Genomic DNA, 12185 nt, shown 5'->3' with positions numbered 1-12185 from the left:
AGTTTGAATCCTGCTCACTTGTTACTTAACAACAATTAGTTATTTGTTTCACAAAAGAAAACCCTTTACTTACTTGTCTCAGAAATAAGTTGACTAAACGAATATAATAGTGAGTTAAGTTTAAGTCTAAACCATATTTCTCATGGGATCGACCCCAACCTACAAGTTGGGTTCTTTATTTAACAATGATCGCTTATATTTCTTTAGTGAAGTGTAATTTGAGCATATCAAATTTTTGCACAGCTGCCGGGAAATAAGGCTTTTAGATTAAGTTTAACTACATTATTGAACTTTGGTTAATTTTTTCCTAATTTTACGTTCACTTTTTATTTTGTTTTCTATAGGTTTATACTTTAGTGTATGTAAAGTACACGGAGTCGAGGCAAACCATTAACCCCATATGATCCAAAATTGAGCAAAACTTTGCGAAAGATAAATAATCAAGGGGTCCAAGGCAATCCAATCGGAGGAAATCAAGGTGATAGATTTTAGTTGTAGACTTATGGGGTTGTTAATGATCACACTTAGGATTATGGTAGTAATCTATGGGGAGACGCATTGAGGATGCAGGATCCACCAGAACAAAGACTGTGTGATAACTACAAGGGCGAATTAATTAATATTGTATCTGACAGACCCATTATTCTTCCTCCTCTACATCTGGGGCATACATTCGTGGTAACTAGATGTATGATGCAAATGCTTACAACAAAGGGGTTATTTTCAGGTATGTCTTCGGAAGATCCACATCAGCACATGGCCAAGTTAAGAAATGTTTGTAAGAGTTTTGTGGGGTGACCGGAGTTGGATATGAATGTCATAGGGTTGAGATCCTTCCCTCTATCAGTAACCGGTGATGCTGCGGTATAGTTTTCTGAGCTTCCGTACAACTAATTTCATATGTGGGACCAATTGCACAAGGTGTTCATGGCCAAGCACTTTCTGTTATCAAACAAGTTGACCCACAAAGAGAAACTCAACAGCTTCGTGGCACTACCTGGAGAGTTTGTGAGTAGTTCGTAGGAAAGGTTCATTGCATTCTTAAGAAGTGTTCCGAGCCACCGCATAGATGATAAGTCACTGAAAGAGTATTCATACAGAGGTCAAGATGACAATGGTAAGGTTGTGCTTGATACTATCGCTGGGGGATCCAATGGTACGTGCACTTTTGAGAAGATCACTGAGAAACTAGAAAAGATTTCCCAAAACAATAAAGCAGGGAGAGCTCGAAAGTCAGACACTGGAACAAGAACATTTGCAGTTCAATTTGCACCTAGTCAATATGCCGATGACATTCATGAGGAGATCGATCAGATAAGGAGAGAACTTGGATTGGTATTGAAGCATGTAAGCGGAGGTCTAGAAAAGGTTAAATAGTGAATTAATTGACTAAGACTCCACCACCAACTATTGAGGAATGCTACTATGAGGAGGATGCTTACTTGGTGAATGATCGGGCGGGGCATTTTTGAGCTAACCCCAAAGGTTCCAATTTGGATAATTGGCGCCACGGTCAAGGAAATCTAGGTAGGAAGTATGGTAACTACAATCGAGAGGGTGCGACAATAACTACAACCGAAAAAACTATGGCAACAGAAATGAGAGAGTTGGGCCTTATGTTCCACCTGCAAATTGAGAATCTGGCAAAACAGAAGTTGGGGTTTGTATGTCACGTATTGAGGAGATGATACAGAAGATGATGAAGTGGTTGGATTCGGCTGATGTGAATGTTAAGGACATGTTGAATGACTTGTCTAGAATTTGTCAAACTCTACAAGAAAAAGCTTCATTTAAGACCAACATTTAGAGACGAGTTAATAATCACGTCTCTAAAAGTATATGTATTGGGATGAGATTTTTTTTTGGTCCTTAATTATGTATCTTTTAGTGAAGGTACTAAATCTAGTCTCCAAAGAAATTAATAACTGGTCCCAAATAATAATTTAGGGGTCTCCTGGAGAGAAAGTACGGTTACTTGAATATTAAAGAAAAGTCTTAATTTCACCAAAACTTAGAGACAAAACATAAGTGTAATTAAAATTCTAAAAAAACAAAGACAAAAAATGCTTTGTTTCTCAAAACATTGTCGCGAATAAGAAAACCCTAGCAGCGATCTTAGCATAGCTTGTAGCTCTTATTATTTCATCTGCGTTTTCTTAAAACAGAGAAAGCACAGGTCTGCCTAGCAGATCTCAACTCAATCTTTATTTTCTATCTTACTCGAATCTCAGGTATGCCCACCTTCGTGAGTTGATTTTTTTTGTCTCTAAATATGATTTGTTGTTTGTTTTGTGCGATTTATAATTCCTCTTGTTTGATTTACTCTTTTACATTTGGACTAGGCGGTCATTTTTTTAAAGTATATTAAAGTTTGTGCTGTGATAAGATCCAAAATATTAACGGGATCAATCCTAAGAGAATAGAGTGTTCCTAACAGTTCTGGAACAGAGACGATATAGAGAGTTCTATTAAACTTGAGAAATCCATTATGAATTACAAGTGAAGTATTGTTCCGATTTTTAGACTGGCAGTGAAAGAAAATAGTTGCAGTTGTTCAACAGATCCATGTGCGTAGTCACATGCCACTAGTTCCTAACAGATTTCTATCTAACTAAAAAAATTAGGAATTGAAATTGCACAATTATAAAGTTATCTAATATAAATGGATCATATCATAGTGTATTGAGTATGTCTAAAGAATCAATTTTATTTTACAATCTAATTAACCTGAACTGATGAAAATTACCTCCTATGGTGTTGCACAGCAAAGGCAGAAACAATTATAGTTCCATTTGGGTTTGAAACATGGAAAACTCGATTAGCACCATATATTATTCCATTCATGTCAAACTGAATATATGTTATCTATCTACTATAATCTTAGGTATGGCTCCTCTTTTGCGAGTTGATTTTTATTTTCTTCTCTAATTCGGAGTGTTGTTTGTTTTCTTCGAGTTACTCTTCTTGTTTGAGTTACTCTTCTTGTTCAGTTTACTCCTTTTCTCTTAGATAAGTTGCTCGTACAATTTAAAATAGATTTAAGTTTGTAATGTGATAAGATCCCAAAAATGAAGGGGATCAATCGTGGATAAGTTAGTGTTCCTAAATAGTAAGAGAACAGTGAATTTTTCTTCAACAGAGGCACTTGCAGCTCAATGAGAACAAATAATGTTGTGATAGAAGATAGAGCGAGTTGTATTAAACTTGAGTAATCCATCTTGAATAACAAGTGAAAAATTGTTCAACTTTTAAGGTCAGCAAAGAAGGCGGGAAAAGTGGTTGAAGTTGTTAAAAATTATCCACTTGCGTAGTAACGCGCCACTAATTCCTAAAAGATTTCTATCTAACTAGAATATATTAGGAATTGCAATTGCACTATTATAAAGTTATCTAATATAAATGGATCATATCATAGCGTATTGTGTATGTCTAAAAAATCAATTATATTATTTTACAATCTAATTAACTCGAACCGATGCAAATTACCTCCTATGGTATTGCACATAAAAGGAAGAAACAACGGCAGTTCCGTTTGGGTTTGAAACTTTTAGAACTCGAGATCTTTCAAGAAGATAAGTTCCAATAGTAGCACCATATATTCTTCCATTCTTGTCAAAATGAATATATGTTTTCTGACTAATATATTCTTAGGTATGCTTCCTCTTTCGCGAGTTGACTTTTATTTTCTTCTCTTATTCAGTGTGTTGTTTGATTTGCTTGAGTTACACTTCTTGTTCGAGTTATTCTTCTTGTTCAGGTTACTCTTCTTCTCTTAGTTAAGCTTCTCGTCTATTTCAAAATAGATTTAAGTTTGTAGTGTGATAAGATCCCAAAAATGAAGGGGATCAATCGTAGGAGAACTTAGTGTTCCTAATAGTTAGGGAATAGTGAACTTTTCTTGAACAGAGGCACGCGCAACTCAATGAGCTAAAATAATGTTGTGATAGAAGATAGAGCGAGTGGTATTAAACTTGAGAAATCCATCTTGAAGAACAAGTGAACTATTGTTCAACTTTTAAGGCTGACAGAGAGGGCGGGAAAAGTGGCTAAAGTTGTTTAAACTTATCCACGTGCGTAGTAACGTGCCACTCATTCTTAACAGATTTCTATCTAATTAGAATAAATTAGGAATTTCAATCACACCATTGAATAGTTATCTAATATAAAAGATCATATCAATGTATTGTGTGTGTCTAAAATTGCAGTGAAGATTTTCAACCCTCTCATGTTTTTCAATATGTTCTGTAACATGGCATCTTAATCTAAAGAATCGATCCTAATTTTAGAATCAAATTATTTCGAACTAATGAAAGATGTAAAAAGCAATTGAATTGATACAAATTATCTCCCATGGTACTGCACATAGAAGGTAGAAACAGTGATTCTTTCATTTGGGTTTTTAACTTGGGAAACTCGAGATTTTTCAATAAGAGACATTCTAATATATAGCTGCACCATATATTCCTCCATTCTTGTTTAACTGAATCTCGACAAATTAACCAAAACACCTTCAAATAATAGATTTTAAGTAGCTTTTAGAAGGAAAAAGATTCAACTAAGTGTTGCAGCAATATGAGTCTATTTTTTTTATCAGAAGCAATCACAGAGCAGTATATCTCATCTGAATTGTTATTTCTAACTGTTTTGACATTGACAAATACTTCAAGTAATGGATGACTGAAGATATAGCATGAGTAATGAGTTAAGAGAATAATATATCCAAACAGAGAATGATCTAATTGAAATAGATAGAGACACCTATCAGTTTGTCCATGTGATTTAGAGTTTTTAGATATGAAACATAGCCTCTAAGAAAACTACTTTAATTTTTTTTTACAAATGTCAACTAAGAAATTTCACTGTATGTATAATAAACTTTTTGCTTTGTATGTTTTAAATCACATACAATTACTGAATCACAAATTATGTTCATCTTAAGATTTTTCTTACACTTCATATTTTGTTAATCTAATTTTTATGTATTCTCCAAGGTTATCGCACCTAGTAAGCAATGGATGCAACTTTTTCTTGAAAATCGAGTCGACCAAGCCTACTTAGATGAGGTGAAAAAGTTCTTGAATTATGATATTTTGAGTATGAGAGAAGAAAGTAAAATACTATGTCCATCTTCACGTCAATTTATTACCTTCTATCTATTTGTTGATGAGTTGTGGTCTGAGCACCTTCTTCCATTTTCCAGGTGGCGTAAGAAAGGGATGAGAACAAGAACTTACAAACTTAATCATGTCTTCTAGTCAACGAAAGGGAGAGATACACAAGAACTTTATAGTTCTAAAGCTAGCCTATGTGAAAGTTAAGACTCCATTTCCTCCATTTACCAATAAACTTAAGAAATACATCAAAGAAGTCAAGTAAAGTAAGGTTTTTCAAAACTATTGAGATTTTAATTGCATAGATACCAGACTATTAAGCTTGTGTCTTTAAGATTCAATTTCGTAGCTTTGTGTCAAATAGAATGGATGGTTTTGGGTGGTCAGGTATCAATTTCAATTTCCTTTCAATTAATAATACATGAAAGAAGTAGTAGAAATATAGAAAACTGAGCTAAGTTGAAGATGTTCATCATATTAGTACCAAGCCTATTGAAGAGATTATTAATCTGCATGTATTATAGTAAAAAATTTCTTCACGTACAGTTGCATGCATGTTTTTTTCCTCTGTTTTTTATTTTCTACATGTACAGTTATTTCTGAAGTACTATACTTCATTCATCATGGTAGTAGTGGAGATGTGTTAGGTCCATTTTCTTTAAATTGTCACATAGTTGAAGAATTTCTGCATGGTGGCTTACATTTCTATGATTATTGCAAGCATATCTCATTTTAGGCCTTCATTTTACAGTTCATTGTCGATAACAACTCCCTACAGTGTGGTATCTCATTGAAAAATATCTCATTTCAGCTTCCCGATTTTCAAATTCATTGTTTATAACAACTCCCTAGCTATAATGTGATATCTTATTATTGATGATCGTAATTTTCCACTCATAGTCCACCATTGTTTCATTAATCATGGTTCCTTCTAGATGGAATAATTTAACCGGAACTAACTCAATTCCTAATTATACGTAATGGTTCTCTTTAACAAAGAAGTTTTAGGATATAAAAGTCATTGTGAATGCAATCGATAGTTCTCTAGGATTTAATGCAATCATTGTGAATCCAATCTGTAGACCTTTTAGACTTGTGATACACTATCGAATGCAATCTATTTTTGTCTCCCAACCTTCTACATTAAGACCTACAAATTTGAAAATTATAGACGATTTAGACTTGTGATACACTACTAAATAGACAATTGAAGTTCTGATAGGAAACTCTACGACTACGAGGAAACCATAAGAAATTTTAGTTATGAACGAATTTGGTTCAGATTTNAAATCTCGTCCCTATATCTGGCAAAGTAAAAGAAACAAAATAAAAGTACTATAAACACCCCCACCCCCCTTTTAATAAAACCCTATCCTCTCTATCATTTTTTCTATGGGAAAGCTCGTAAATCCAAAATAATTGACTCTTTCAAATTTCACTCTCAAGATTTGGAATCTCAATCAAAATCTATCTGAGGTGGCTGAAGATTCACAATTTGGCTGAAAGATATGTATATTCGAACAGGTTTGTCTATTTTCTTCGTCCTTTCTTATTGGATTTAAAACAAGAAATTTTGTAATCGAAGAATAATGATTGTTTGAGAATGACGATTTTCGAAATTGATTTTACTTAATATTGATTGTTTTGTCATGAGTTCTGTTACTTGGAGTGTTGGGCTTTGTGTGAGGAATGGTGGTTAGGGTTAGATATTAAAAAGGGTTTTGAGGGGAAGGAGGATTGGGGCATGAAGCTATTTCCCGTTATTATTTGATTCGTATGAGAAAATAAATTTAGGGAACAGAACTGTTGTGTTTTTGCCTTTTGGTATGGTGAGTGAGCCTACTCACAATTGAGATAACAAACTTTCTATTTTCTCTAGTATGTTCAAAGCAATAAATTAGTTCATGTTCAATCTTGCACAATGATTTTGTAAATTTTCCTTAAAGTGTAAAACATTAGACGGTTTAACAGGGAAAGTAGATATAAGAAAAATCAAAATCAGACATATGAATTATGATATTGATCTGAAGAAGACCATTAGCCTTCTGGAAACTTGCTTGGATACGTGAGGTTAAGCTACAATTATGGCTTTTATTATGAGGTGAATTGGTTGAATTCAAACAATACGTGAGGTTAGGCTATAATTATGGTTTTGAGAACTATGTAATCAATGTAGTGAAGTTAGCACTTATTAAATAATATAATCCATTATTTTAAAAAAATATTAAGCTGACAATTTTTTTATACTACTCATTTAACTATCTGGAGTGTGTTGTCTTAGAAAACAAAAGTACTTCATGAGAACATGTTGATGAGTAATCTTGAGTTGTTTACTTGATTAAATATTACTTGCTATTGATGTACACATTTTGAGATTCTTCTATTTCTTTATATTATGTTCTCTTTAAGCATTGCAACTAGCTTAGCAAATCTTATAGCTAGAACTTGCTAAAAGTTAATAGAAAAAGAAAATCCAAAAAAGATAAATAGGTATTGACATGATTCAACAATTAGATTTTAATGATTAGTACATTTCTCAATGATGTTTTAAGAAAAGAGTGTGTGTTTTATCTACTTTAGCATCCACAATGAGATGAGAATGAGGTGTTTCAATGGCTTAAAATAGCTTCTACGAGCATTAGCAGAAGAAGAGGTTTTCTATTGTTCTTAGTTGCTTCTTATGTATAAATTTGTTAGTTGAAGTTTCAACACTAGTTGTTTGCTATGTTTTTTTTCTTTCTAAAGGTGTTATGTGATAGCTATAAACTTTTATCACTACCTCATTGAAATGTATGTGTTTTCCCTGCGTCTTTTCTTTTAATGTTGAAAGGATTCAGTTAACTATTGTGTTTAATAGTTTACTTTCTTTTATTAGTGCTGATTGCAACTTTGCTCTAGTAAAATTGGATTGAAGAAATCTTAGATGATTAAATTTCTTTAATGAGCTTTATTTCAATTATTCTAGTATCTCTTATTTTAACTCTTCATTCTCTTAGCATCTTGCTTCTACTACATGGCCTATCTTATACTTGACCAGTTCCAAAAGATGCGGTACTTCCATTGAAAGAGTTCACTGGTCTGATTCTATGCACATTAAAAAGTACTACTACCAAAAAGCAGATGTAAAGTCATTCAATTTACTACTACATAATATTTTGATTTTGATATGACGTCTCTATACTCTTCATATCTTTCAACTATTATCTTTTCAATTACGATATAATCTGCATAAAAGAAAAGATATGACAGAACAAACAGTTTAGTTCCATTTGCAAACTTAAAGGCAATTCTTAAAGTCTAGTAAATCATCTGTCTTCTATAGATGTAAAAATTACCAAAAAGCAGCAAGAACAAGAAATTTTCAGAACATATAAGAAATAGGCTATTAATTCTTTTTTCCTTCTCAAATTTCCAGCTCAGAAAGCGTTGCCTCAAAGATTTTGGCATCACCCACTGGACCTGGATATAGTCAGAAATCTATACTAGATCTTCTAGGCTATTTCAAAGTCGAATATAACAGCTCATTCAACTTCACCACGATGAAAGTCAACATGAGTCGTACCAAATGGGAGGGGAGGATGGGATGGTCTAGTGGTCGAGAAACGGGAGTAACTACATAGAGATTCTCAGTTCAAATCCCAGCCATAACACTTAGTGTGACATCATTTACTATGGTCTTTACCGTCTTGGTGGGTAGGATTACCTTTGGCAACATATGTGGCTGTACAGGCTGCCCAGTGGATTAATCAAGGTGTGCAGGGGGGAGGAAGTTGTTTTAGATTATCCAATGTCAGTATCTGATCCTTTGAATTTTCCAAAACCAACCCACCCCTAATCACATGACAGGAGCTTTAGCAAGGCAACAAAGACTCAGCCAATTAAATATTTAAAATATTCATGGTGCAAAAAATAAAAGGTTACTCTGAGAAATCATGCCTAAAGAACACACTTAAAAGTGAAGTAAAACATACCTTTTCATCCTCCAAATGAACTTGCCTCAACTTCTTCTCATAACAGAATTCATATGAGTACCACCCTTCTTGTTGTAGAAAAGTTTGATAGTGCAAGATAATAGAAAAAATTAGACTACTTCTTCATCAAGTGGTAAGGGAAGAGCTAGATGGATTCTCACCCTGACAAGGCATTTATCCTTCAGTACTTCAAGCAGTTCATCTGGCGTCTTCAACTTGATGCGTTTCTCAGTGTCCACGACCAAACTGCTTATATTGGTTGTCACTGGTTTACCAATTTTCGGTTTATCGACTTTAGGCAAATAACAAAGGAACTTCTCCCCCTTTTTGTTGGGCATAAGAATAGTTTTGTGGTCATCATCCTGCAAAACAGAGTGCACCAATACAAAAGATTTGTAGAGTGATCATACATGTAAATTTACCCTCCATCTCATCATTATTTGCTCGAACTAATGAAAGATATAAAAAGCAATTGAATTGATACAAATTACCCTCCATGGTACTGCACATAGAAGGTAGAAACAGTGATTGTTTCATTTGGGTTTTTAACTTGGGAAACTCGAGATTTTTCAATAAGATACATTCTAATATATAGCTGCACCATATATTCCTCCATTCTTGTTTAACTGAATCTCCACAAATTAACCAAAACAACTTTAAATAATAGATTTTAAGTAGCTTTTAGAAGGAAAAAGATTCAACCAAGTGTTGCAGCAATATGAGTCTATTTTTTTTTGTCAGAAGCAATCGCAGAGCAATATATCTCATCTGAATTGTTATTTCTAACTGTTTTGACATTGACAAATACTTCAAGTAATGGATGACTGAAGATATAGCATGAGTAATGAGTTAAGAGAATAATATATCCAAACAGAGAATGATCTAATTGAAATAGATAGAGACACCTATCAGTTTGTCCATGTGATTTAGAGTTTTTAGATATGAAACATAGCCTCTAAGAAAACTACTTTAATTTTTTTTTACAAATGTCAACTAAGAAATTTCACTGTATGTATAATAAACTTTTTGCTTTGTATGTTTTAAATCACATACAATTACTGAATCACAAATTATGTTCATCTTAAGATTTTTCTTACACTTCATATTTTGTTAATCTAATTTTTATGTATTCTCCAAGGTTATCGCACCTAGTAAGCAATGGATGCAACTTTTTCTTGAAAATCGAGTCGACCAAGCCTACTTAGATGAGGTGAAAAAGTTCTTGAATTATGATATTTTGAGTATGAGAGAAGAAAGTAAAATACTATGTCCATCTTCACGTCAATTTATTACCTTCTATCTATTTGTTGATGAGTTGTGGTCTGAGCACCTTCTTCCATTTTCCAGGTGGCGTAAGAAAGGGATGAGAACAAGAACTTACAAACTTAATCATGTCTTCTAGTCAACGAAAGGGAGAGATACACAAGAACTTTATAGTTCTAAAGCTAGCCTATGTGAAAGTTAAGACTCCATTTCCTCCATTTACCAATAAACTTAAGAAATACATCAAAGAAGTCAAGTAAAGTAAGGTTTTTCAAAACTATTGAGATTTTAATTGCATAGATACCAGACTATTAAGCTTGTGTCTTTAAGATTCAATTTCGTAGCTTTGTGTCAAATAGAATGGATGGTTTTGGGTGGTCAGGTATCAATTTCAATTTCCTTTCAATTAATAATACATGAAAGAAGTAGTAGAAATATAGAAAACTGAGCTAAGTTGAAGATGTTCATCATATTAGTACCAAGCCTATTGAAGAGATTATTAATCTGCATGTATTATAGTAAAAAATTTCTTCACGTACAGTTGCATGCATGTTTTTTTCCTCTGTTTTTTATTTTCTACATGTACAGTTATTTCTGAAGTACTATACTTCATTCATCATGGTAGTAGTGGAGATGTGTTAGGTCCATTTTCTTTAAATTGTCACATAGTTGAAGAATTTCTGCATGGTGGCTTACATTTCTATGATTATTGCAAGCATATCTCATTTTAGGCCTTCATTTTACAGTTCATTGTCGATAACAACTCCCTACAGTGTGGTATCTCATTGAAAAATATCTCATTTCAGCTTCCCGATTTTCAAATTCATTGTTTATAACAACTCCCTAGCTATAATGTGATATCTTATTATTGATGATCGTAATTTTCCACTCATAGTCCACCATTGTTTCATTAATCATGGTTCCTTCTAGATGGAATAATTTAACCGGAACTAACTCAATTCCTAATTATACGTAATGGTTCTCTTTAACAAAGAAGTTTTAGGATATAAAAGTCATTGTGAATGCAATCGATAGTTCTCTAGGATTTAATGCAATCATTGTGAATCCAATCTGTAGACCTTTTAGACTTGTGATACACTATCGAATGCAATCTATTTTTGTCTCCCAACCTTTTACATTAAGGCCTACAAATTTGAAAATTATAGACGATTTAGACTTGTGATACACTACTAAATAGACAGTTGAAGTTCTGATAGGAAACTCTACGACTACGAGGAAACCATAAGAAATTTTAGTTATGAACGAATTTGGTTCAGATTTGAAATTTTAGACTTGAAGTTCTGATAGGACATTTTAGACTTGAATTTCTGATAGAAAACACTTGAACTCTTTTTTCAGTACTTTTATAATCTAAGAGCATCTAGCAACATTGTGTTTATGCCTGTTATTTGTCTCTTTTTCTTTTTTATTTTGGGGAGGGGGAAAGTTATGTAGTATCTAATCTATGTTCTTAATGTTTACTATTGCAAAATCTTACAGTACAGTACAAAAAGTGGAAGATTCTTGCAAGACTGGTGCTGCGACAAATGTAATATTTGGATTGGCTCTTCGATATAAATCTGTTATCATTCCCATATTTTCCATTGTTGTTTCTATATACGTGAGCTTCAGCTTAGCTGCTATGTATGGCATTGCAGTCGCTACTCTGGGAATGCTTAGCATTATAGCCACTGGGATCGCAATAGATGCTTATGGCCCTATCAACGACAATGTTGGTGGTATTACAGAGATGGCTGGAATGAGCCATAGCATTCGTGAAAGGACTGATGCTCTTGATGCTGCTAGGAACACAACATCTGCAATTGGCAAAGTTAGATAA

General features: G+C 33.3%; 1 protein-coding gene across 1 annotated transcript; it reads left to right on the top strand.

Annotated features, from left to right (window-relative positions):
- The first annotated feature begins 9231 nt into the window (after positions 1 to 9231).
- On the top strand, positions 9232 to 12185 carry LOC125855992 (pyrophosphate-energized vacuolar membrane proton pump-like). Its single transcript, XM_049535610.1, has 2 exons — positions 9232 to 9350; positions 11846 to 12185. Exons 1-2 carry the CDS (start codon positions 9232 to 9234, stop codon positions 12183 to 12185), a joined length of 459 nt encoding a protein of 152 aa, XP_049391567.1.

Source organism: Solanum stenotomum, chromosome 2 (genome assembly GCF_019186545.1).
Source record: "Solanum stenotomum isolate F172 chromosome 2, ASM1918654v1, whole genome shotgun sequence".
NCBI lineage: Eukaryota > Viridiplantae > Streptophyta > Magnoliopsida > Solanales > Solanaceae > Solanum > Solanum stenotomum.
This window is presented reverse-complemented; position numbering and strand designations above follow the sequence as displayed.